Raw genomic sequence first — 26,697 nt, forward strand, 5'->3', positions numbered from 1 at the left:
CTTAAGCAGTCATGCCTTCAGTGCATCTTTTTAAAGTAATAATAGTAGTTCCTTCCCTCCCCCTGGGTTTCATTAACCTTGCTGAGCCCAGAAGTACTTAACGGAGGCCAACTCTGTTAAACAGCAATCAGCATTAAGTGGTTAACCTCAGATAAAACTTGGGAACTCCTGTTCTAATGGCTTACTATTAATTGCAGCTACTATCTAACATGGTCCTGTATGGGAGTGCATGTATTTGAAGGCTGTGTTGCTGCTGAAAAACGGGTCACTGAAGTCCATTCTGCTGTGGATTTTAGTCATTCAGGATTACTTTGCTGCATATTTACGGCAGAAGCAGGGTTAAAGGATGTCACATAAAAATGATGTGAGAACGTGAGCTATCCCACAGAAGTCTTGAGAATCTCAGGAGCGTGTATGGACCTCACCCAATTCTCCAACAGCTCTGCTTGAAGCACAGAGGAACTCCTGCCCATCAGCTTGGTAAGAGAAGCCTCCAGCTTTCACAGACTAAAAATGTCGCTTCTTAATCACTGACTGAAAAAAAAAAAAACAAACACAAATGCTCCCCAAAGGGGAATTCGAGGTTCTGTTCAGCGAAATGCAGAACAGTGATACTCTTGAGGAAATGTGTATCCTTTGTCACTGTGCCATGTATTTAAGACAGGCCGTCAATGTAATCCCTGTCCTGTCAATTGTTCTGACAGGGCACCTGCATTTCCCTCTGCTGTGATTAGAGGAAGATCTTCTGCCGAACTGTTTGATAGTCCAAACAGGTTTATGTATATAAACCTCAGTCGCCATCTCTGCAGGTTTTGTTGGGTGCAGCGAATCGCAGCATTGAGATGACTGACTTGTTCACAGGTCAAAATTACCACATCCTGGAGTTACTTAGGTTGGAAGGGTCCACTTGAAATCATCTAGTCCACTCTCTTGCTCAAGCAGGGTCAGCTGGAGCAGATTGTCCAGGACCGTGTCCAGTAGGGTTTAGAATCATCTGCACAGATGGTCTATTTAGCCAAGGTTTTCCTTGACTATAATTTTCAGCGTACACTTTTTAATGTTTATTTTGCATAGGCTGCATAGATTTTTATCTCTTAGCACATGTTCTTGACCTAAATATAACAGCTCAGAACCTGAAGATGGATTAGTAGGGTTATTCAAAAAACAGTGCCAAATGTGGAACAATCCCAAGTGGCTTATAAGGAAATGTTTGTTACGTGTTCTAATTTTTTTGTTGCTGTTGTTAAGTATAAACACTGTCTGGAGAAATGCCAGGAATGTGACGATCTGTTGTGAGCAAATCTATAAAGTGCTGCGATCCAATCTGTTGTCAGGCACTGGTTAAACTGCAGTGCTAAAATGCCTGTGTCCATCGGCTTGTGAACGTTAGACGCATGTAGATAGAGCTTGTCATATACTGGCTTATCAAAAACAAACAAAAGACAGCTTGACTGTGATGAATGTCACCCGTAACCTTTATCCTAAGCAAATCTACTTCTGAATTTGCCATTCACTGACGTGCACAATCCTTTTTTATGTCACATTAAGCCCCATTCAGACCCATATCATACCGACTTGCTCCAAGTCTGTCTCATGGAGAAAGCTTTCTTTTCAAAAATGATGCTCTGGGATTTTTTTTTTTCCTTTTTATTACACTCAACACAAGGAGCTACAGACCTGTTAGCCTCTTGCCAATTCTGCCAAAATAATGGAACAGTTAATTTGGGTTTCTGTCAACAAAGCAGTGCCTTGTATAGTTAATACCGGTCATCTTGATGTCCAACCTGTCAAACTAACCTGATACTCTTTTCTTTCTTATTTCTCTTCCATTGGCAGGGTTACAAGTTTAGTTGTTAACAGCCACCATGTGGAAATACAGTATGCTTCCCCTCCCAAAGCATACAGCTTAGGATCACGTGGCATCTTCATTAAACATTTGCCTTCTACTACGTAGGCTGTGCACTGGACTCACCGGTTCTTTGACAGAGGCTTCTCTGCCCCGGTGTGAGGAGATGCTGATGAAGAGGGACATTGCTGGTGTACCCTGGCCACACAGCATCATTCAGACTTCGTGTCAGTGGCCTAAACGTTGTGGTGAGGTGCAGCAGCAAACAAATAGGTTGGTGATACAAGCGTGATATGAACAATCTAGCTAAATTGTCCTTACAAAGTAGGTTTTATTGTAATTTAATGTAATGCAATATATGAGAAGTCCCTCCACTTTGCAGGGATAGCCTCTCCCCTGTTGGAAAGCAGCCTGTCAAAGAAGAAAATGAATTAGGATTTTATAGGTAGCCGTGTTACATGTACTCTAAACGCAAAGCTAATGGGCCTAATGTAATCTCTGGTTGTAGAAGTCGTATTGAATAGCAGGGACTGTTGTAACGTACACAGGTCAGGTCACTTAGGACACCTGCCAGGATCCTGTGTCCAGTTGTGATGTTTCAACTCTAAGAATAGGAAAGAAATAGATGGAAGGCAGAGCCAGGCCTTTTCCCAAGCCTGGAAGATGAGCCTTGTGTTGTCGTGTTACAGGAGATGAAGCTGCTGAAAGGCAGCTTGATAGGTGACTCGATAACTGGGTACAGGGGCTTAGCAGGACAAGAGCGTACGTTCAAAAGCTGAAATTGGAAGCCTGAGTGATTCAGTAATCAGAAAATGAATCCTGTCTTTGCAGGTCATTCAGCAGTGGAGCTGCTTACCAGGAAAAAAAGGCAGACACTGACAGAATCGAGTTTGTAAAAGCTGAGATGGATGGGTGGAAAAATACCTGGTAGGCATGTGTACACGCAACACCCAAGGCTGCATGTTCACGGGGGTCCTTTAGCAGAAATACCTGCAATTTCTAGGCCCAATGCACTCTACAGCTTCTGTGTTGTTTTTTTTTTTTCTTTTGGTTTGGTTTGGTTTTTGTTTTTGTTTTTTTCCCATTTCGTGAGAGTCTAGGCCTCCAGAAGTAAGGGTCCCTGGGAAGCTCAAATGAGCCTTGAACAAGGCACCCCACATTGTGTGACAAACTAATTAGCAACAACTCCAGATGAAATAATCTGCAAGTTACCCAGCTGCTTTTGTGGACTACAAGTGATTTTTCTTACTCAATCAGTACATCAGACTAGGTCTAGGGTAAAACTTCTGATAGAAAGGCAACTTATTTTGTGTTCCCACTTAGAGGAGTCCTGCATGCTATTAGATGCATCACTTTAATAAAAATTTGGGGTAAGTATCTATACTTAAGAAACAACGTAGTAAAGCCACTCAGTAATTTATACATGTAATGCTTGCTCTCCTAAGGCTTGAATCCATCACATTTTTTCTGTGTTTGACCAAAGAGTGTGTTAGACTAGATTGATACAGTATAGAAAAGCTAATCTGAGATTTCAAGATGTCCTCTATCTTCTTTTGAAAGCCCTTGTGGTTTGAGTTTTGCAAATATACCAAATGGTTTATATGCAAAGATGACATCTGTAAACAATCTATTACACATTTGTTGTGAGTCTGGTGGGATGCTAATACGTGCTCACATACCTGCCATTCCTTTAGTTCTGTTCTTAGGTCTTGCTTCTGCACAAGATTCCCCCTATAGCCTATTAATACCATCTGGATGCTGTGTTTATTTACACATTCTTCTAGATTAAAGAAACATTTGTTGCTGAAGCTGATTTAATGTGCTCTTATTGGGGAGGATACCAGAACCTACAGCCTGCTAGGAGACTCTCACTTCTAGAGCTGTTGCCTGGGAATTGCTGCAAAAAGCACTGTAGGGCAGGTAGATAATTCTTCTGTCATACCATGCATATCCTTAAATTTGCAACATCAGAAGTGGCTATCCCACTGTGTTAACACTGATAACAAAAATAATTTGAAGACCATTTATTCCAAAAGCATAACACTTCAAGTATTTTTTTTCCCAATTCAGAAATCTGTGGCCATCATCTGATGCAGTCTGGGTCAGATCAATAGAAGGATTTGAACTGTCTGTCTTTGGCCTGCATATGCTATGTGAAGCAGCGCCATAGAGATTCCTGATCCATCTCTGTGTTGCTGGGATGGGACCTACAGGTGCAGAGTGTGGACATCAAATCAATCTAAAGGAAAGCAAGTTTCAGGCAAGTTGTGTTTGTTCTGTTTTTCAGGCAAAATGCATTCTGCTAGTGCAAATGCCATTGCTTCTTTTTTTCCGTGCTTAGGGCTTCTTTGGTTTTTAGTAATTACCTAATCTCAGGGTTAAACATTTTGTACAAGTTGTTCGGGGATTTGGCTTTTAAAAGTAGGGTGTTATCTCTGGTGTCCATTCAACAAAGGTAATTCAAGGGCAGTAGGCTTCCAGAATATTTTATCTCAATGCAGGATTCTATTTTTAGCTAAAGCAGCAATAGTTACTTATTCCAGCTGAAAGAATACATTGGCCACAGAACTGACCAACACTGAGTAAGACTTCTTTTTCCTTTGTGTTTGTCCTTTTAGTTATGACAAGGCTAAACTACCGTGTGAATGGTTCAAACGCTGACTCTGGATTGCCCAAGTCAGATACCCTCAACCTTCTAATGCCACCATTCAGTGGGTCTGGCCCTGACTGCTCATGGCATTAGGGATATATGTGATGGTTCTGATCTTCTACAGGGACCAGTCACTGGAGGACAGCACAGGCTTCATTTCACAGCAATGGGCTGACGGTAGAGGAAGTCTCAAGAGTCTTCTGTTTCTGGTAAATGTCTATTCAAAAGATGGCAAATTCTGGCTCAGTGTTGGTCAGTCTGGGACCTTTCATCATTCCCTTGTCCTAGGCTTAGTCTTCTTAAGAATCTTCTGTGTTCAACAGAAGGACCAAAAGTCTGAACAGTCTTCTTTCTGCTACCCAAAACCAGCAGTGGAAACTTTTAGGAGTTCAGGAGGGGCAGTTTTCTTCTCTTATTATTCCTGGCTCCACCAAGGCTCTATCTGGCTTGGATGACTCTGTCCCATAGTCTTAGGTTGGAGCATGCACAGTCTCTTGAAGTGACTTTTTGAATGAGTCTGGAGTGGTTGTAAATGCTTAAAAGGTTGTAACACGAACAAATTCAGATAGATCTTAATGGAGACAGCATGTTGGCACAAAGGCTTATTTTCAGGTTGTGCTTTCACACTAGAAGCTGTGGGGTTGTTTTCTTCCTCCCAATTGCTATTTGATTCTTTTAACAGAACTGCAAATATTTTCCCTCACTTTGTATTGAAATACGTTGAAATTTTGGCAAAAACAATTGAGCCTACCAAAAATCCGACTGATGCAAAATAACTGATGTGGAAATTTTCAGCCTCAGTGGTTGTGGTTCAGCAACACTTGATGATTATGAAAGGTGTCAAGCGGTTATAATCACAGTCATCAGCACCTGTGCTGTATGTGTGTACCCAAACATGCATTTGGTCTCCTTTGTTAGGAATGTATGCAATCCCTAATTGCTACGAGACCAGATCAGCTGCCGTGCACCTTTCTCTGTGTAAAGGCAATGCCTGTCTAGAGGGGCTGCCCCTGTGCTGCAAATCAAGTATACACTGTTATGGAAGCTTTCATTTTCTTTTCTTATTTCATTACTGTATTTAGATACGATTTTTTCAAACTAGAAGTAAGTTATCATTCTCTCTTTAGAAAATAATCATTGGTGAGTTTAATTTCTTACAACTAATCCATTGTGTATGTGGTTTCTATGTGTTGTAATCATTCCCATGCATTTTTTCTCACCCCTCATGGTATTCAAATATATTCTACAGACCTCTTTAAAGCAGCAAAATAGGTGTGATTCTGACTATAGTATATCATGATGCATCTAGCCTAGAGTCTTATCTTTGTCCAAATGAAGTGCTTAGGGAGGAGAATGAGAACAGGGCAAGCATATGTCATACATATTTCTGACGCCCTCCTGCCCTCCAACACTTTGTGGTTCAGTCTTCCAGAAAGCAGGATAAATCATGTTTTTGAGCAGCCACTATATGAACACACAGACAAAATCTCTGTGGTACGATGTGTGAGTAAAGGACAAAGATAAGAGTGCTCATGCTACCCAAAAGCTGGCATTGCCTGATTTCTAAGATTTGAACAGTGCAGCTTTAATATTGACTTTTCGTGTGCTCAGTGATACTGGTATGTTTTATACTAGAACAGATGAACATTTTAAGATGTGAGGGAGTAATAAGGGTATTAAACAAACAAAAAAGCCCACAGTGACAACAAAACTGGCTGATGGAGTAGAAAAGTATGCCTTCTGAGCTCATAGTTTTTATTGATGCTTAGTTAATGTTTTAGTTGCAAAATGATTATTTGGTGGCACAAATATTTTTACCTCCAAAAATGCAACCTCAGTGAGCACAGCATAAGCCCAAGTGGGTCTGTTTCAGTTCTTACACGTGATTCAGGTTTGCATAGTTTGAGATATTTCTATCAGCATTGGAAGTCTGCTTTGAAAAACCTGCAACATTTCCGTCCAGATCCGTACTGTTGCACACAGTTCTGACCTTCAGAGGCGCCACTTCGCAGGAACTCGGCGAGCCTTTTTATTTTCTTGAATTCGCTGGATGATGCCTGGCTTTCATTCCCATGACAGATTGTTTATTTTCACCAGGTGTGCTTCAGGACTGACTCTTTGTTTGTTTGTTTGTTTTTCCCCTTTAAGACAGAGCTAGCTAGTTGTCAGTAAAATAACAATTACAGCATCTGAGCATTTACTGCCTGCTCTAGAATGCCAGGTGTCAGAATACAATTTAAGGAAAAGATGGAAACTTCTTCTTTTCTTAGAGTAATCTTAAAAATTTAAGACAAAGTAGAATGTGGTTCTCCGCATCCCATCTGAGTGAATCCTTTAGTAGTGAGCAAGTATTTGCATACTCTGTATGTAAGCAAACTGTAGCTAAACAGCATCCACTAAATCTTGTGCAGTCTATTGCTGACTTGCAAAAATTGCTGGGAACTGTTACACCAATATGATCATCCATCTGGCAGGGAAAAAAAAACGCTGTAAACTGCAGTGCCATTAACACTTCTGTATGGAGAAAGCTCTGATGTGCTGGATCTGTTCTGTACCTCAATGAATTGCCGACAGAAAAAGAACGATACAAACAACCAGTCTGAAACGCTCACTTGCACAAACCTGCAATTATAATTGATAGTAAGAGACTATGGGAAGCGGTGTCTTTTGATAATATCTCTCAAAAAGATATCAAAATGATTAAATGGCTTTCCCAAAGCATTTGGGGACTTGCTAATTCTAGTCTGATTTAAAAAAAAAAAAAAAAAAAAAAAAAAGGCAGCTTGCTTTGTTTCAACAATTAATGGCTTTCTCTGAGTGCAGAGCAGTGAAGCTGCCAAATATGACCTTGGAGTGGAATCGTAGCTGGAATATTGAACTTCTTTTGTTTGATGTGAACCACAGTGACCAGTCATGTAATTCTCCCCTGCAGGAGGTTATTGAAAAGTGCTGGAGCTGATTGCAGCCGCAGTGGCCCAACACGGACAACAAATTAGTTTGACTCAACTTTGAATTGTTTTGCACTGCCATGCCTTGTGCCCAGAAACTTCGTATGTCCTCTGGTTGTCAAACTGCATTGGAAGTGGGTTCACTTAAAAGTGGTTTGGGTTTGCCCTCAACAAACAAATGGATATTGTTGTGTCCTCTTGCAATTCGTGCAAGCCTGATAAGTTTTTTAGGTAGTTTCCTACACCTCATACATCCAGTAAAGCTGTATCTATTTGCTGACCAATGTGTTCTGCCCTGCTCCAGGGACATCCAGGCAGGATTTCATTTCTGGTTTTAAATACTGGTGTGTGGCTGCTACCATCCTCTGAGATTTTAACTTGTGGGAGATCACATATCTTTGTCCGGATTACTCCCCAGTCACGCCTCAGGCGAGTGTATTGTGGTCAGGTACTGGAAATGCTTGGTGTAATTGACCCCTGGAGAGGGGAGCTTTATCTCTGCCAGCTGTCAGGCAGTAGTTTTAACAGAGGTATAAAAGCAGGAGTCAGGGCAGGTGCTAAGTAAGGGGATGACCAGGACTCTCTCAGTGCCTTTGTAAAATGGAATTACTGTGGTTAAACTATATTGCATTGGCAATTGCTGCTCAACGATATGATGAGAGGTGTGGTGCTGTAAACCAGGCATCCTGCGTATCCTTCTTGTGTGTGCCGTACTGCTTCCAAAGCTTTTCGTGGTGTCAGTAAGGCAACTTGTGCCCAAAGCCAGGGGCTGCTACCCCACTGTACTAGGTCGAGTCATAGAAATCTCCAGTGATTCCAAGGCAGAGCAAGAGCAGAAATCTTGACCATCTCCACTGAGACGTTTCCAATCCCTGTAAGTATGTAGGACTATGGAGAAATAGAACTTAAGGGGAGGAGAAATAATGTGTGAGTGCTGCCTTCCTGCCACACTGCCACTGGACTGGGTGTAACAGCTGTGCTAGAGGTGATGCACATTTTGTATTCCTCTTTTAGAGTAAGGAGAAAGCTGAGGAAAAGTGTGTCTTTTCACCAAAATCCAATAACAATAATAATAAAGGATTAAAAAATAGCAATATCACCTGACTAAAAGAATTTGAGAAGGGCACCAGAGATAACCTGTGTGCTTTATTTTTCATTGCTCTATCAGTGTGAGGAGAAGACAGGGAGAAACTTGGCTGATGGAGAAGCAATTTGGCCTCCTTAAGCAAACGTTGTTCTAGCTTTGCACAGCCTTAGGACACTTCAGTAAAAATGTTTTAATGTGAACAACTTTCATCTTGGTACACAATTCAGGTTTTTTTATTAAAAATAATAAATATTATCCTGAAACATCATTGCGTTTGTCATTTGAAGGCTTCATACTCCTCTCTTTTTGTTTTGAAGCACTACTGACATAAGATCCAAATCTTGTAGCAGATTTGGAACAAGGCCTGGGTGAAAACTTTGTAACAAATAGCTTAGTAAAACTGAAGATATAAAATATGAATGAGAGCTTGAATGCCTCTTATGAGTAACACTTCGCATGAGTTCACACACAAGTAGGTGAGTGTATGTGAGGCTCTGAGGCATGCAATATTTTACTTTATCGCACAAGTAAAATTTCTTATCTAATAACACGCATTTCCCACAAGCTGCTCCTGGATTTGAAATAAGAGACTCCTCTCTGCTCAATCACTTCACTTCCACAGAGGCTGTTTTGTGTAACTGAGATTACCTGATACTCCATGTAGAAGTGCAGCTCTCTCTCACTCACAGAAAACCCTTGGTCGCGTTGCAGAAGTCGCTTGTAGCAAGAAATGTTTCTGTCTTAAGAGCCTGGTTAGCTGATTTAACCTTTAGCTCTCTAAAAGCCATTTTCCCCAATCATTCTGGGACTCCCTGAGACAGACTTGGATTGATTCTCTTTTCAAGGCAAGTGTTCAGTGAATGGTTTTGCAAGCTTAGTATATTGAGGAGCTGGCAGTTCCCAAACACTGCAAGTCCTGAATTTCTGTCTCTGTAGATGCGACTGTTCCAGCTGTCAGCATGTATGTGGTATAAGCCAGAACCTTTCAAAAACCTGGCATTTTGTTTTTTTCTAATCTTTTCCAGCAGCCCTTTGAGTAAACCCTTTACAATGGTCAGTATGGTGCTCTAAAGCCTGATGGAAATACCTACAGTGAATTTCAAAACTTAGACTGGGAAGTGACAGTAAGTGTGTTTCTTATTAACAGCTCAGTGCCATTCAGGAACCCTAGCAGCACAAACTATTAGCAACTGCCTTCATACAGCCCACTTCTGTGACAGCAGAGTAGTTTTCTTGGTGTCTGTGCATGCTTTTGTTGCAGCAGTCCCATAGCAGCTCTGCTTCTACGCAGCCACTCTGCAACAGCAGGAGGCTCCTGGGGAGCAACAAGCAGGTGCTTCTCCATACTTTGCAGAGGGTGGTTTACTTTTATCACGTGGTGTTTATACTGAACCCGGAGTGATATCTTATCCTACTAATTGCTGTGGTTACGTCAAGATCAAAACCTGCAAACTACCTTTAGAAGTATCCCAGTGTCAACGCTCTTCCGTCTTTTCTCAGCTGCTCTCGCTGCCCTTGCTTTAAAGCTGTTCCTGTGGAGGCTGGGCCAGCAGTGTAGCTGTTTGTGCAGGTGGGAGGAGACCAATATTCATTAGCATTTTTTGCTGCGACCTGACAGGGCTTCAGAAGCAACAGCGGTTTGCAGAGGTCAGGGTTGCAGAACACATTAAAGGTATGCCCAAGAAATGCAGGGGAGCGAGCTGGCACAGACATACCCTACAACTGTAATTAGTGCTTCCTATGAAGCAAGTGGAATACGCATGTGAAAATCCATGACAGCTCTTCTGACTTGTGCAGTGTGATATGCAGCATGCTGCCCTTCGGAAGTAGTCCAGAAATTGGACTTGAGATACTGTTGTTTGGGCTCTTTCACATGCTGTCTCTTACGGAACTTCACAAAAACAATGTTTTTAGAACTGTGTTTCTTCAAACACAGTGTCCCAATAATTTACACCTTTTTTCTTCCTCATTTCCAGTGTTCGAAAATTTTGGAGTATATTTCTCTGGATAAGTAAGAGCTGAGACAGGCCTGAAAACAGACAGGATCCTTCAGATGCTTGGAAATGAAATACTACAGCAGAATGAAATCTAAATAAAAGCACTGTAATCAGTAAAAGCTTACCCAAATGTCTCTTTCCTGTTGCTTTTCCTCATTTCCACTGTTGAAAGAACTGTATTATTAAATAGTTTGGTACAGGTAAGAAGTGGTGGAGGAAATCCTTTCCAACTGCTGCCTTGTGCCAGGGGAGATGCCAGCACTCCTGAGGGAGGAAATATTAACCTCTCACCTCTGGACCCCTGATTTCATAGAAGCCAGCTTACGTTTTGCTGTGTTAGTAGAGCTGGTTGGGTTTATCGACAGAACTGATGGCTCTGTAATACTGCTATGTTGATGTCGGTGGCATTTCCACAAACACCTCCTGGCACCGAGGCTAATTGGCGTGGAATGGCTCACGCCCAGGCTGCCACGGGCTTTTGCTCTTCAGAGCAGGATGGCTGCGTTCACACAGTCTGTGGAGAACAGCCCCTAATTTGTGTTTCTGCCTGAACCATATCTGGGACTTTCTGGGAAAGTGTTAATTGGCCCAGGCCAAACCATACCAGGAACCCCTGGAGCAATATGATAATGGAAATGACTGAGTTCCAGTGCCTGGACAAGTGTGGCACTGGTTAATTTACTGGGATGCAGATTCTGGGAACCAGCTGTGCCCTGGTTTTCAGAGTGTGTAACATTAGGTGAATGGGCTGAAAAAAAGCCCTGTTTTACATGTTTAATGGCCCCCATCCTTCTGCATCTGTAAGCTTGCTAGTTGTAGTGTTTCCTTTATAGAAACTCAATGTCTGGTTGTGTTCCTGCTGAGGGATGCTGTAGGTCATGTACGCTAGTATACGAACAATTCTGAGTGAGGTTCCAACCACATAGGTATTTTTTCACCTGTCTCCATGGTTTGCACACTTCAATCGAATATATTGATGTACAAATTATGTAAGAATCTTGTGTTCGGTCGCTGTTAATTGTGACCTTGCTAACTCTGCTGAAATTCAGACAACTGCATTTTCACTGCTCCTCTGTAGAGTCAGAGAGTCACTGAGGCTGGAAGGCAAATCTGGAGGTCATTTTGCTCACTGCCCCCCCTGCTCAAAGCAGGGTCAGCCAAAGCAGCTTGCCTGGGTCTGTACCAGTTTGACTAACTCCAAGAATGGAAACTCTGCAGCTTTTCCAGACACCTGTTCTAGTGTTCAGCCCCATTCACAATAAAAAGTTCCTTCTTACATTTAAATGGAAATTCCTGTGCTTGAGTTTATACCCAGTGTCTTTTTATTTCCCCCATCAGGTATTTATACACGTTGAAAAGCTCCCCCAGAGCCTCCTCCCAGCTGTCTCAGCCTCTCTGGGTACAACGGATGCTCAAGTCCATCATGGTCTCCATGGCTCTTTTCTGGACTTGCTCCAGTATGTCCATCTCTCTCTTGTACTGGGGAGCCCAGCACAGGACTCAGCACTCCAGGGGTGGCCTCACAGGGCTGAGCAGAGGGAAGGATCACCTCTCTTATCCTGCTGGCAGTGTTTTGCTTCATGCAGCCCAGAAGAGCATTGGCCTTCTTTGCTGCAACGCTGCTGGCTCATGTTCCACTTGGTGTCCACCAGGAACCTAGGTCCTTTTCCTCTTAGCTTAATAACAAAAAAATATTTCCTACAACACTGTAAATGTACCTTATGTGATCTCCTCCATTTCATTTAAGCCAAACCTGGTTGCTGAGAGCAGATACAAGGGCTTGAGGATAAGAAAGGGAGTGCCCATGGCTCTGCGTTGCAGACAGGATCTTGGCCTGCCCATCTTCAAAGGTCATCAGAAAATTGCTCGGGAGCAGGCTAGAAATAACTTGATTTAGATCAGCTTCTCAAGCAACTGTGCTGAAGGATTTGTGGCTGATACTTCAATCTATAGACAGCTGTGATCCTGCTTACCATCCAGCTGATTTACTTTTGGGGTATTGACAGGATTTCACGCTGTCAGTGCTCACGTGGCCAGTCCATGGCACACAGCATATTCCTTAACCACGGAAGCTTTGCAGTCTGAGAAAACTGTAGAAAATAACACGTTCCAGTGGGAAGCAAACAGAAGAACGCTGGTGAGGAAAACAGAACGTAAAGTGTATTGTGAAGAGGACTCTAAGGAACATTGCAGGGAAAATACAAGTGAATTGAGCAAAGCGTATTTACAGATATGGACGTTTGCTTTAGAATTTTAATTACACGCTGGAAAATGAAGTAAATAATTTCTTTGTACCTGTTGTTGCTTCTTAGGTTTCTGTTGCTGCTATTCAAATCTTGCTGTGGGAATACTGATACTTGCTGGAGTTTCATGTGCATGTGTCTCCAACCCAGGAAAGTGTTGAGCCTAAATGTTCATTTATCATGTATAAACAAGAAATTGTTTTGTACATAACCAAAACTAGTTTTCAAGCTTACCCTAAAATGATTTGGCTTTTGTACTGAAGCCTGAGCGCAAGCTAATGAGTGGAGATGAAGATAAATAAGCAATTTTGTACTTGACTAAGGGTTCAATTTGTGGCTCAATGTTATTACTCAGAAAATCCGTGCTAGACTCTTACAGTTTAGGAAAATTTTGCCAGGCTGAAAATGTATTTATTTCTTTTGTTCTCTGCGTGTGTGTGAAACAGCAGAAAAAAAGGTTTTCTATATTTGTATCTGAGCTGTGCTGTGAGTGGATGCATCCTCATTGAACTTGTCAGTATAGTCATTCTTTCAGCCAGGACAGTCTCTGGCCATAGATTTAACCAGTGTGTTGTCACTGGTACCTAATGCATATTCTGTAAGTAAACACACTGCTTAAACAGTCACCTTTTCTTTTGCTTGGGTACTTAGACATAGACCGCTTAGGTAGCTTGTCTTCAGCATTATTATCGGAATCTTCTGTGCTGATAGTTTCCAATTTTATTCCTCTGTATGAATTGTTCTTTGCAAATTGTTCATATGGGCTTTAGTATATCCAGTAGTCGCAGTTGCTTTTTCTCTAATCTGATTTTATTGGTTGATCAGTGTTTGTTGAACTCAGTGCCTGCCTCTTTTAAAAAAGTCTTGAAGGTAGATCATGTCATATGTTCAAATGTTTCCACTCCATATACTCCTTTATTAAAAACAAAGCGCAACTGAAGATTCGTACATAATGCAGTGCTTTAATATTTGCTGATCTGAAGCAATGAAAGCTATCTCTAAAAGAGAAGAGTTTAATTTATTGTAGAAAGAAAGCCCACTGAAATTATCAGAAAAACAATATAATATAAATAAATAAATAAATGAACGAGTTTTGGGAGTTGGCTAGTGCTTGTTTGGTTTATAGACATTTCTTTTTCTTTCTCTTACTCTTTCCCACACTTTTTTAAGGCCTTTTGGATTGCTGGATTTCACACAGAGGTAAACAGTCCCCCAGTACTGCAACCTGTACAGACTGCAACAACCTAAGCTCCTCTGAATTGCCTCTTCCCAAGGCTTCATTTAAAGGCTGAAAGGAGTTTAGATTCATCCATTTCACTGCTAGTTTGCATCTCATTGTGCATTAGCTTCATCATTGAACTCTTCTGCCTGTTTTCACGTTTTAATTAGTTTAGCTTTACCTTGCAGCGCTTGCTTTTTGTTTTGCCCCATCCTGATAGATGAAATCACCTTGGGGATGGGAGAATTATTCTGTCATTTTAAAGTCGTTGGTGAGCTTCCTCTCACAAGCAGCTCTAGGTATGGCTAAAATCACTGGAAGCCGTCCACTGACCTCAGGCTCAGCTGAAGCTCAAATAGGCCAACTCTATTTATGCTAATTAGTCCCTAAATGACAAGGTTTGGGAGACTGAGTTTTTGGGGAAAGTGGTGTCACATTCTTGATTTGCTCCCAAGCCTTTCTAGACATCAGCTACAGGGCAGCCAGCTAGCTGGTGACAGGCACAGAGCCAGCTATGGGCTTTGGCACTGAATGCAGGACTTAGGTGAGATGCTCTAGAGTGAAAAAATAAAAATAAAATAAAATAAAAATCCTGAATTGTTATCTAAAACAGTCCCAAGCTTGTGTGGCTGCTGCAAAAGCCTGGAGGTACCTGAACACCATATTTCCTTTTTCCATTTTAGCTGTAAATTTACCTCGGTGCCTGGAGCTGCATTTTTGTGCATGTCCAAAATCGTCTTGCTCTGAGCAGAAGAGCACCTCGCTCATATTTACACCTGGTGGTGAGTCAGAAACCAGGTCTTTGGGTGCATAAGCTGACTGAAAAAGCCTGCTCAGTTGGTGTGCCTGGCCCAGGACCAGCCTCCAGGCAGCGCGCAGTTGTGCTCGCTGCTCCTGGTGAGGGAGGAGGACGGGCTTTGTGGAACTGAAGCGTTCGTCCAGGAACCAGGAGGAGTATGTGTGGCTTCCTCCTCAGCCTGAGGGATTTCATACCCTGCCTCCAAGCTCTCAGCCTGCCCAGCAGCTGGTGGTTTCGCTGGTGGGCAGGGAACAGAGCACCTGCTTCTGTAACACAGCCACAGAGGCCTGGACTTCGGTGCCTGGTCTGGGAGCTGGCAGTGACACCCAGGAGGCCTTCCTGCTTGGTGAACAGCAGCCAAGAGGTTTTGTCCTTTGATCTAGCATCCCCAAGTGTGTTACAGGCAAGGCCTCCTTTCCTCAGGGGCCCTGTAGTGGAGTAGCACTGGGGTTCAGCATGTTCCCCAGGGGGTTAGGGCATGAGGCATCCCCCTCCTTTCCAGAGAGCTGCATTGCTCCTAACTGTAGTAATTTTTATTTAAAATGTCACACATCACATCGTCTTCCTGACCCTTGTAGGGAAAATGAGCTTTTATTTTTCCTAAGGTTCATGACACCTGGAAGCCTGGTTCAGGCCCACATGTTCCCTTTGGTAGCATTCCTGTACCTTAGTGTATTATTATTATTATTATCATTATAATAATTTTGGGGTTTGGTCCTGTTTCTGTATGCCTGATGGAATGCCTTTCTGAGTCACGGAGTATATATAGGAAGGAGAATTTCCCAAAATAAGGGCTGGGTTCATAGGACCCAGTTGCTCACAGATCAGATAGAATAAATCATTGCTCAGGTATCTGCTTTATTTCTGATCCAAAATTAATGTGGTCCCACAGTTTTGTGTAGGTCAAGTACTAAATAGAAGGAATAGACCAGCAGAATAAAATCCTTATGTCCCGATTGACCTCACAGCTACAGTAATAAAAGCTGGAAGAAATGCAAAGGAGCTCTACAAAGTTTATCATGCTACTGAACCAGCAACGCAGCAAGAGATTAGTATCTGTACCTGCAAGGCTGTGTACATAATTGACTAGAGGTGACTCGTACAATAGGAAAATTATACTCCTGGAGGTTATAAAATGGTCAGCTATAAATTAAGGGTCCACGAAAGGTGGTGCACGCAGCTTGAGAGGTGCCAGGCTTCTGGTTAGAAGCCCACACAGAGACCTGGTAGTGCAGGAGGAGGGAGGAAGGGATGTCCCTGATTCTTCAGGTTATGAGAGTTGAAGCAGTCTACAGTGCTTGACCTATGAGCATGCTGCTTTTGATTTTCCATTTTTATTAACATTAATTATTAACATCATGAATATTAACACAAAACCTTTCTCAGTTTCATTTTTTATTAAAAAAATGGAGGGGAAAGCTAGAACAGGCATGGAAGAAAGCACCACTGAAAGCTGCTTGGTGATAACAGTGTGGAACAGAGGAGAGCTAGGGATACAAACCAGGAAAGGCAGCAATACTGTGTGTTCCTCAGCATTGGGATAATGAAAGTTTATTTTAATATTTAATAAAATTTTAATTTTAATCTTTAAAAACGAACAAATAAACAGTGATTGGGAAGTATTGCTAGAAAATCTAAGGTCTTAAATTCTGGTCTACTGGAACTCATGATGACCAACAGCTTTCTTTTTGCAGTACAGTAAGCTGTCTGGTCACATTATGTAGGTCCTCCTTGCTTCCTGCAAGTTTGGCATTAAAAGAAACTCAGAAAATGAATTAAAAATTTCCTGTGTTCAGAATTTTGCCTGAAAGCTGTGTGACACAGTAATCAGAAAGAAGCAGGGCAGGCTCTCTCTAGCATCACAGAAGGAACGAGAAGGTTCCCAAGATTGCCCACCAAGCCGTGACCAAAAAAAGGAAGCTATTGCATAGAAATAGATTGTCTTTCCTTGTCCTTCCATATGTTACATGCTGAAGAATTGTGAGTTTGGTGTGTATTTTGCAGCCTAGCATCTTTGAGTTATTGGATGGACTGATCACTAGCAAATTAGAGCAAGCAACGATATTCGCTGACAATTTCTGTCCCTGGGACTGTGGAAACACGCTCCCAGAGCCCAGTCTTCAGCCATGTTCATGTTTCCTACTATAGTGCAGTTCAGAGAGCTCAATGATATATCTGCATGTGATGGGAGCAGGTGTTCTTCCTCACTTGATTAAATGGCAGCTTTTCCAAATTCACGTGTGTACTCTGTGGGCTTGCCCCCTTTGCTGGATGCACGCACCAGTTTATTTCTAGGCAGAACTGCAGAACCACTTTTGCTTTAGAAATACCAAAAGGTGAGACAGTCTTCTGCGTGCTTTCAAGAATTTCCCAATTCCAGTTCAGTTGGGCACCTCAGGAATAACCGTTGTTTTGTGTGTGCGTGTGTCATTACTTTTCTTGTGGTATTAAATTATCATTTTTCTGGAAGAAAAATGATTTTTGTAAGGTCCACTATTAGGAGTTACAGGAAACCCTTTTGCCTGAGTTTGCTGTAAAGCCTTCAGTCGATTCTAATGCTTCCCAAATTGGCTTGCCCTTTCATAATCTGCTCTATGTAGAAACTGTGCATTATAATATATGAATGTGTGTTTACTCCTGAATAAATTAACATGAGTTGTGCCAGCGGGCATGATCTAATGTGATTTTTTGCAATTAATAAAGAAATGGGATATCTAATGCATAATGGGTTGCACACTGAGCAACATTAGATTAACAGGGAATGGAAGAACTGTGTGTCCTGCTGGTGGTAGACAAAATCAAAGGTGTTGACAGATTCACTCACTTCATCACAAACAAAAAGGACCTTGAGGTTGTTTATTTGTATAGGGGGACCATAAATCTACCATACTGATACCGGCAAACAATAGTCCTGCATTGTGTTTCTTAAAAATATGATGTGCAATATAATAGAAGTGCATTATTACATGTCTTTACATCTTTATATATAGCTGTAGATAATATATAATTTTGTATGGCCAGGAAGTAGGTTGGCAAATGTATATACAACAAGCAATGTGGATTTATGGACTGCCTGCTAAAGGTTTACATTTATCCTTAATTTACTTTGTGGGTCCTATCGGGTCCTTCCTGAGAGTACTAAAAATGGTTGTCTCACATTTTACAGTACATTTGCAAAGCGGTGTAATATGATTTGTGCCTGAATTTATATTTCAGAGGGGAATTCAAGTTATTACTATTTCCTCCTATTAAAATCATCAGGTCCCAAATATGTACAACTGGAAAACAGGTCTGTCTAACAGTCTTTTACCCAAGACTTGTAAGGAATCAATATAGTTCCCATCAGTATAGTAAATTACTTACTGAACCACTTCCAGTAATCACGATGCATAGTTTCTCATTAACCCCTTCCTTTCTCTATGTAGAATCATTATTTTCCTCCAATAAAGTTATTTTGGAATATTTTTGTAATTCTTTACAAACTAAGGCAATTCATTCAACATCTAATAACTAAGGCTGTTACATATACGGATGTGTGATGCTCCCCACTAGGTAGTACATGATTAAAATAGTTTCTTGAAGATGTGTGGATGAGTCATGGAGCAGGAATTTCTTTTATTTATTTATATTTTTTTATGGAAGGATGTGGGTGTCAGGAGACTCCTATTTCTGTAGAGGGAATTTTGCCTTTAGCATGACTTTTCAAGATACCTGGGCTGTTTCGAGATGCCTGGCTGGCTGAAGTGTCTACCAAGGAGAGAGCAGGAGTATAGTACTGACTTCAAGGAAGTTTGTTCAAAATTAATAACCCTACAGTTAAGTCCCTAAAATTAATATCCATGACTCATGCTCTCTTCATTCAAGAGGTGTTCAAGGAAAGGTTTGATGTGGTGCTTAGGGACGTGGTTTAGTGGGTGACATTGGTAGTAGGGGGATGGTTGGACCAGATGATCTTGGAGGGCTTTTCCAACCTTAATGATTCAGTGATTCAATGATTCTAAGGTGGCTTATTTTCAGAGAACTTTGGGGACCAGGAGATACGTAGCTCAAAGGACTAGCTCAGAGTAGAAAAGATCAGCATTATTGGATGGAACATGGAGGGAGCTGGGAAGGCAATGCTAAGGTGAGAGGAAGTTAGGCCACACTAAGTAATATGAGTTAAATAGCTTCACAAATTTATTACTGACCGCTAAATAAGCTTGTCAGAAACAGAGAAATTTAGAAACAAATTCATGTCTTGGCTGCTGCTATTTTCGTATTTGAAAATATAGCGTTGTTAAAGATTGTGTTATTTTTCATCCATATCCTGCTCATGCTTGTAGCTCAGAAGTGCAGAAAAAGGGCAGAAAGGTGCAAGAGAACTGCAACTTGAGAGAGCTTTTATGGAAATAAACTGTTTTGATGGTAGACTTAATGGCAGCAGTAACAATAGTCATCTCTTCCTCTTTTCAGAACTGTAAACAGAGATGATGTGAAAACAAAGGATGCAGATAATATTCAGAAAGCGCCTTTGTTTACATAGCTGCTTTTTTGAGATTAATCAGACATTAATTGGCCAGTTATGACAGTGTTTGCTTTCATAAAGTTTACCGTCAAGCTGGCCTCATCCAGATCCAGCAAATAATGAGTGATAAAGAGCCAGAAAGTCATCTTATTCATGTATGATGATATTAACAAATAAAGGCGAGTCAAAAAGCTAATTTGATACATGAGCAAATCTAAAATGTCTTCCTGTGCTTTCTTCTCTTCCACTGGAGGAATGCTGGAGATGTGAGCCTCTCCCTTTCCTATGACTTACCAGGAAATAATTCCTTCTGCTCCATGGAGGTTTTCTGCATTTGCTAACAGGATGAGAAAGCACAATACTGTCACGGATGTTAGAGAACTTCCTTAGCTGGAGATCTTGTATTCATCAAGGTTGAAGGGTCTCCTTTGCTCCTCCTGTTCCATATCATTTGAAACAATTCTTCCCTCTACTTTATTTCCATACCAGTATTCCTTATGTCTCCTGTCTAAGTGGGTCCCCCCTGAGAAGTGTTCATCATATCAGAAGCACCAGGCAGCTACCAGTAGCAAATTTGGCGAAAAAGTTGTCCTTTGTCTATGCTGGCATTTGCCACTATGCTAGTAGGTATCGATGAAGTGTTTGCTGCAGTGCTAAGTCTGACATTTTTGCTTCTGAAGCAACTGAGTCTTGCCTCATTAGAGAGATGCTAGAAAGGTGAAGTGGGGCAAGGAAAGGGGCAATGCAACTGCCATTTCCCAACAGCCTGTACTGGCTAAATAATGAGTAAGATGAGCCAGACCTAACTCCTTTGGCAGGAAAAGCTCTAGATTTGCCCCAGGGCATTGATGATGAAGTGACTGATGTGTCTGGTTGACTAGTGATGAGACTGGCACGAGAAAGAGACGTGCTCTTAAATTCTTATATGGAAAGCAGAAAATCTAGGACTGTATGAAATCTGATGGGTTATCATGAATATCATTGTCGTATCAAGTTTGTTCTGAAAACATGCATGATCACTGGTTTCTACTACTTCTTTTACAAAAGTTTCCTGAACCCAGCTTCCTTGATTGTGTTCATATCCATCTGTCCTCTTTTTAACTTAGCTGTTTGGTTTAATAATTCTTCTCTTTCCCTGGGACTCATCTCTCTCCACTGCCATTGTGAGGCTGTTTTCAGTCTGTAGGTGGCTTTACATTTATCCAGCATCCTCACATGAAATAATTGCACCATTCCTCACTATAAAGTCATAGCCTCTCTCTGCCTGTTCTTGTCTGAATTCCTCCTTCCTGAGCGTGTGATGAGGATTTTATACTTCTGTCTCACCAGCACCCGAACAATGATATTAATGTCTCTATCTCTGTCACGGAAATTTCTTACCTGGTAAGTCCTAGGAGGCTTGTTTTCAAGCACTGAAGTGAAGAGAAACAAACATCAGCCTGTATAAACAAGAGGAAAGCTGTGATCTGACTATTTCAAGTAGAAAAAAGCAGTGAACTAGAATTATGAATATGTTAATGGAACTAAAGAGATAAATACAAAAGCAATATGTCTGAAATTGTTCTATACAAAAACCAGAGAGGCACATTATTATCAATTAAGTAAGAATATGCAATCATTTCAACAACAATTTAAAATAGTCATTCTAGCATGGAAATATTTTTTTCAGGTTTTCAGCTTGGATAATTTAGGGGTTTAATGAATTCTGTGTTCCTGTTTTTCTAAGTTTGTCATCCAGAAATATGATCAAATGATGGAGGTTTACAAATCATGAAAGCAACAGATAAGCTGATTGTGGAATTGTTCACCAAGTACTGCAATGCAAGAGCTAGGGAACACTTAAAGCAGTCAGTAAGAAATCAATATAAAACAGGCAAAAACGGGCAGTGAGCTTCTGGAATTTGCTATCCCAAGAGGCCGCAGAGGCAGACAGTATCAGCAGGATTAAGAAGACAAATTTATGGACATCAGGACAATATGTAGGTGCTAAAAATGATGTACTCTCTAGTATCCCTAGTGTAGCTGGCACAGTTCAAAGGGAATGACTTCAGACAGTAACCCTTTCGGTAGCTCTCCCTAAACACATCTCTGAATATAAAGCTGGATGAACTGCTGGTCTGGCAGTAAGGCATTTTAATGTCCTTGCATTCTCTGTCCTGTTCTTTCTTTCTCAGTTAGATTCTGTGCTCCATGGTAAGTAATCTGAATATTTTGTCTTGATATTCATGTATGCCTATCAGGTTGTACTCAGAAGACAAGATCACCTTTCTTGGCTGTGTTTCACACACACTGTTTGTTCCCACCCTTGGCTCATTATCTTATCAACTTTAAATTAGCCATAGTTCCCTTCAAGGTTTTGCATGAGATCAACCTCCTACTATTTGCTCTTGCTTTCCTGCATTTCTTCAGTTCTTTCTACACTTAATAAACCCTTTCTTCCTTAAGCATCCACCTCCTGTACAAGTATACTTTCAGGCCTTCCAGCATGGTCTCCCTCTAGATGTCTGTGAACAGTCAGCTTCACAGGCTCAGGGAAAAGAAGAGGAGCAGTAGGCTGTACCCGTGCGGGGAGGTATGAGCATTTGTGATTTGGTACAGCCGACCGCGCCACATTCCTTGCTCTAGGGCCAATGCCAACCTCATTGGACCAATGCTTATACTCATATTAATGTTCTGTGGCATGCAATGTTTCTCCCTCCACTTAAATTTTCATCTAATCCCAGCTTGATCAGATGAGATCTGCAACAGCTAAGTCATATTAGAAGAAATTAGGCCATCAATCCATTATTAAGCTGGAAAGTATTTTATATTCTGTGTCTGCCCTCGGGGTGTCTCAGAACGCTCCATGGCTGTTCCTTCCTGACTGTGCGAGGGCTGGGTTTTAGGTGCTAAAAGATGCATAGAGATACTGAGAGTTGCTTTTTTTTAAAAAAAAGGATTTGGTTCCCTGCTGTGCAGATAACTTGAGCCAAGGCCTACGTGTTTGTGACTACAATCTTTATTGTTCTGTTGGCCAAGAGACTTTTGAAAAAAAAATCTCTTAGTGTCTTTTACGCATGTAGCTGCTACTTCTACATATATATAAAATAGCCTTTAAAGAGTTATCAGCCATTCTTTAGTTTTGGGAACTTTTCCTGAGATATAAGGAATACTCTGCTGAGATACTTGCGTCCTAGCAGAGATCAGTGTAGGCTCTTCTTTGAAAACCTTAATGCTTGTTATGTGTTCTGCTCTTGATAATTTATTCTGTCGAACATGCTCTGAGAATTAAAACTCTAGCCCCAATGGTTTCTGCATAGCTGTCTCTTTTATCCCCAATGCTTGCCAAAATGACCATCTTTTGTGTGTGCTTATTAATTTTCTTCATTACTCTTCTCTTTTTCAGTGAAAATAGATCTTAATCTTGAGATCCTTCATGAAGGTTGAGACACAGCAGCACAGAATAGCAGAGGTTGGAGGGCACCTCTGGCATTCATCTAGTCACGTCCCCGTGCTCAAAGCAGTACCAACTAAAGCCAGTTGCTCAGGACCTTGTGAGTCAGGTCTTTAGTATTTCCAAACAGACTCCACAACCTCTCTGGACATCTAAGCTCAGTGTTCAACAACCCTTAGATAGTCCATAGCACTTTTCAGATATGTACAGTACAGGAAGCAGTACAGTGAAGCTTTTGAAATCATTAGCTGATTATTAGGACCTTGGTCTTAGTAACTAACTGGCTTTGGTGACGCCAGTCATTAGCTCTATCTTTTTGAAGTCATGACTTGGTACCAGTGTAATAAATTATTCCAGTTCTGACTTGGATTTTGTTGATTTGAGTGTTGAGAGGGAAGAAAGATAGTATGGGGAGGGTTGGATCGTCTTAGTTTAGGTCACTTTCTGCATTCTGGAAATGCCACCTTCTGCCTTTGGATGTTTACCTTCTTGCCTCATCGCTGCCTCAACAGGTCACAGTTGGATTTGGTGCAGGCAAGGGTTAATTTAAGGCAGCTTGTAAAAGCTGCTGCAAATAGTATGAGTCAAAGACATTTTTTTCCGATGGCATTGTGCTTTGAGCCAAAGCCGCAGAGGAACTGGCATGCCTGGAGTTGAAAAGAGATGTCTCTGTGTTGTGCACACTCAACTTCCAAAGGCAGTGACTGGGGTAGAAAACTGACTTGAATATGAAATAAAGAGGTGCCCCCCGAGGAAGTAAAGAGTTGTGGCTATATCCACGGCCAAAAAGAGGTGGAGGACACTGGATGAGATACACGGCCTGTGTCTGTCCTTTCATATTACTATTGCTGACTCCCTGCCCTAAGATGACATGGATGTTGGCACTCTTTAAACTCATGGTTTGTTTATTTTTTTGTTTGCTTTCAGTTGCTAGATTGACGTTACAGACCATACTGTTAGGCTGCTGTACATCCTTTGTAAATTGCTTTAAGATGTTTTAGTGTGATAAGGCGACATAAAAATTGAAGTCATTATTACTATCTCTATCACCAAGGGAATTGGACAGCTGGCATTGATCCGCAAGGAACTAATTTCCATAGTTTGTTATTACATTAACCCGTAGAATTCTTCTTGTTTATGATTTCAAAGAAAGTTTTCCTAATCAAAAGGTCATCCTCCATGGTATTGCATGCTTGAGAGACATGGAAGGGCAGGAAATAAATGAACCCTGTCATTTTTCATTTGATCAATGAGATCTTGCGTTGTTAATAATAATATCCCAGCACTTTACATTACATTTACATCATATCAAGATCCCAGCAACCACTTCACAGAACTTTTTATGGGTGAAATGTAGCAGTTAGTGAAGGGGAGGTTGCTAACTACTGGGTTTGGGGCAAATTTTGTGTGTCCCCTTAATTAATTGGTGGTTAATTTATCTCAAATTCTTTAATTAAAATAATCATAAAAATCCTGTACCCATATTGCTGTTTTGTAAAGAAAGAGATTGAATAAGGTCCTTATCTTGCTGTGTTGAGTAATGCTTTATGATGAGCTAAATTGCACCATTCATCCAAAAGCCCCACTAATGGCAGCACAGAAGCTGCTGTGTTGGGGAGAGAGTAACTTGTTCTTCACCATCCTCTTCTGCTTTCAGAATAAAGCCTCAGAAATCAAAGAAGGGATTTTTAATAATTAAAAGTGGTTGTTGTTAGAACTAGAGGAAGTAAAAAGTTTGGTTTAAAAAGTTGAACCAAGCGTCGTGCCATTTTCCAAGGTGGTATTGGTGTAGCTCCAGTGTGCTTTGCCAGCGTTGGCCAGGGCACCTGTGGATAGATGAACAAAGACATTGGGAAATAAGGGGCAGTGGAGGGCCACAGGACTCTCTTCCCTCTATTAGCTCACAAAACTGGTGAAAATCACAGAATCACAGAATCACAGAATTTCTAGGTTGGAAGAGACCTCAAGATCATCGAGTCCAACCTCTAACCTAACACTAACAGTCCCCACTAAACCATATCCCTAAGCTCTACATCTAAAATGAAAGAGAATAAGGTTTGTTTGTTTGTTTTTGCCTAATATAAAGCTCTGTGTGATGCTTTGGTTCTCTGCTTGGCCCAAATACTTCTCCAGTGTTGGCTCTGCCAGTGTGCAGCCTTCCTCCTGTTTGCTCATGGCATGAAGATGCCCAAAAGATGGAGTCAGAGTTCCACGAGCAGAATGTGGGGAGTGGGGATTGTTTTTAACATCTACAATCTGCATGGGACCGTGGTGCAACATTACCCTAATGGAGAAGCTAAGTCATGAACAGAGTTCAAAGCCTGCAAAGACTGTAATAGGGCAATCTCTATAGCTGGGCAAACAGCTCTTTCAGGAATGATTTAGATACAGATGACATATGGGGACATATAAGGGAAGTCTCTGGCTCTTTCTTCTGTTCTGCTGTGATAGGTTACTGCTTAGAGGGATTTGGAAGGCTGGATCTCCAAGTATAGGGCTCTCCTGAGAGGTGTTGCTATTACACTATAAACACGTCTGAATTGCAACAACAGTCATCCTCAGCGTATCTAAAAATTGATTAAATTGGTCAAATTTCACTTTCACTGGTGGTTTCTTGACAGTAATTTACATGCTTGATAATAGGTGAGGGCCTGTTTAGACACCTGGACCAATTGTAGACTTCTGGAGGAGGCCAGCTGGCACTCAGCTACAGCAGTTGGTCATCTAAAATGGCACCAGATACCAATTTTCCATGTCCAAATGGCTCACAAAGTATCAAAACAATATATAAAGTCAAGAGAAAGGGGAAGAGTGGAACACAGATCTCTTGACAGTAAAACAGTACCTAACTGAGGAGACAGTCATCTCAGACAGAAGTATTTCAGGGCTGGGAGTTTTTGCTGTAGGAAACTAGCCCATCAGAGCGAGAATATTACATTAATGGAAATCCTTGTGTGATTTTTCTTTCTGACTTTTGCATCCAGGTCGTGCTTTGCTGAGACTTACTGACAAAAAGCTTGAACGAATGGGCATTGCCCAGGAAAGCCTGAGACAGCACATTCTGCAGCAAGTCCTTCAGCTGAAGGTGAGAGAAGAAGTCCGAAACCTCCAGCTGCTTACACAAGGTATGAAAAATAATTTCGGTGTGGGCAGCTCTTGAGATCAGGTAGGAGAAGTTTGCCTGAGGGGATAAAAGGTGACTTGACATTCTGCAGCAAGAAATGATGCGTGAAAATGCCTCGTAGATTCCACATGCTTCCCAAGTTGGGAACAAAAGGTAAAATAATGCACAAACAAACAGTTCAGTTGCCTGTTTTGCATGATGAGTAGGCTCCATCTACCACTGATGGTGGTCTCACTTAAATGTCTGCTTACTAACATGAAAATAATTACGTATAAAGGGAACAAGAAGAGAACATGCTGTCTTTATAGACACTGTACATTTTGCATTAATTGTTTACTTTCAATGTGAGATAAAAGAGTAATCTCTGTAACCTGTTTTATGGTAAGAGCTGTCAGTGGAAAATTACCTGTTAGACTCAGCTTTTTGCAGATGGCTGATTCCTTTTTCATGTTGGAGTAATTTTATTGACTTGAATAGAGTTGCTTCTAATTTATGCTGCTAAGAAAAAGCAAAACTGGGCTCAATATGGAGATCTTGATTAGGAGACAGAGAAGCAGGAGTAACAAAAAAGCTTGTACATATTTTCGAAATGAGGTTAAGATGTTTCATAATGACTTGCATTATTAGTTTTCTATTAGGGCTTTTTAACAGCTGTGGTAACACAGAAGAAAAGCAGTCATTGTGGTAACAGTGTAAAGTAACATTTATACATCTTTTGATACATATCTACAGTACTTTCTCAATGCTAACGGTTGTTTGGTAGTCCAGTGAGATAGCATAAACTACACGCTTCCGTGGCGTTTTGGTTCAGTGCCTGTAATATGTCACATCGTATGAAAAAAATAGA

The 26,697-nt window shown here is 41.2% G+C and overlaps 1 protein-coding gene across 7 annotated transcripts in view; it reads left to right on the forward strand.

Moving 5' to 3' along the window:
• The window catches only part of SAMD12 (sterile alpha motif domain containing 12), a 169,809-nt gene that overhangs the window by 56,603 nt on the left and 86,509 nt on the right, over positions 1–26,697 (forward strand). For all 7 annotated transcript variants that reach the window (XM_072034360.1, XM_072034359.1, XM_027452636.3 and 4 more), the window contains one exon: positions 25,711–25,851. In XM_072034360.1, the coding sequence (XP_071890461.1) occupies positions 25,711–25,851 (141 nt within the window). The remainder of the gene's footprint in view (positions 1–25,710; positions 25,852–26,697) is intronic.

Source organism: Anas platyrhynchos, chromosome 2 (genome assembly GCF_047663525.1).
Source record: "Anas platyrhynchos isolate ZD024472 breed Pekin duck chromosome 2, IASCAAS_PekinDuck_T2T, whole genome shotgun sequence".
Classification (NCBI taxonomy): domain Eukaryota; kingdom Metazoa; phylum Chordata; class Aves; order Anseriformes; family Anatidae; genus Anas; species Anas platyrhynchos.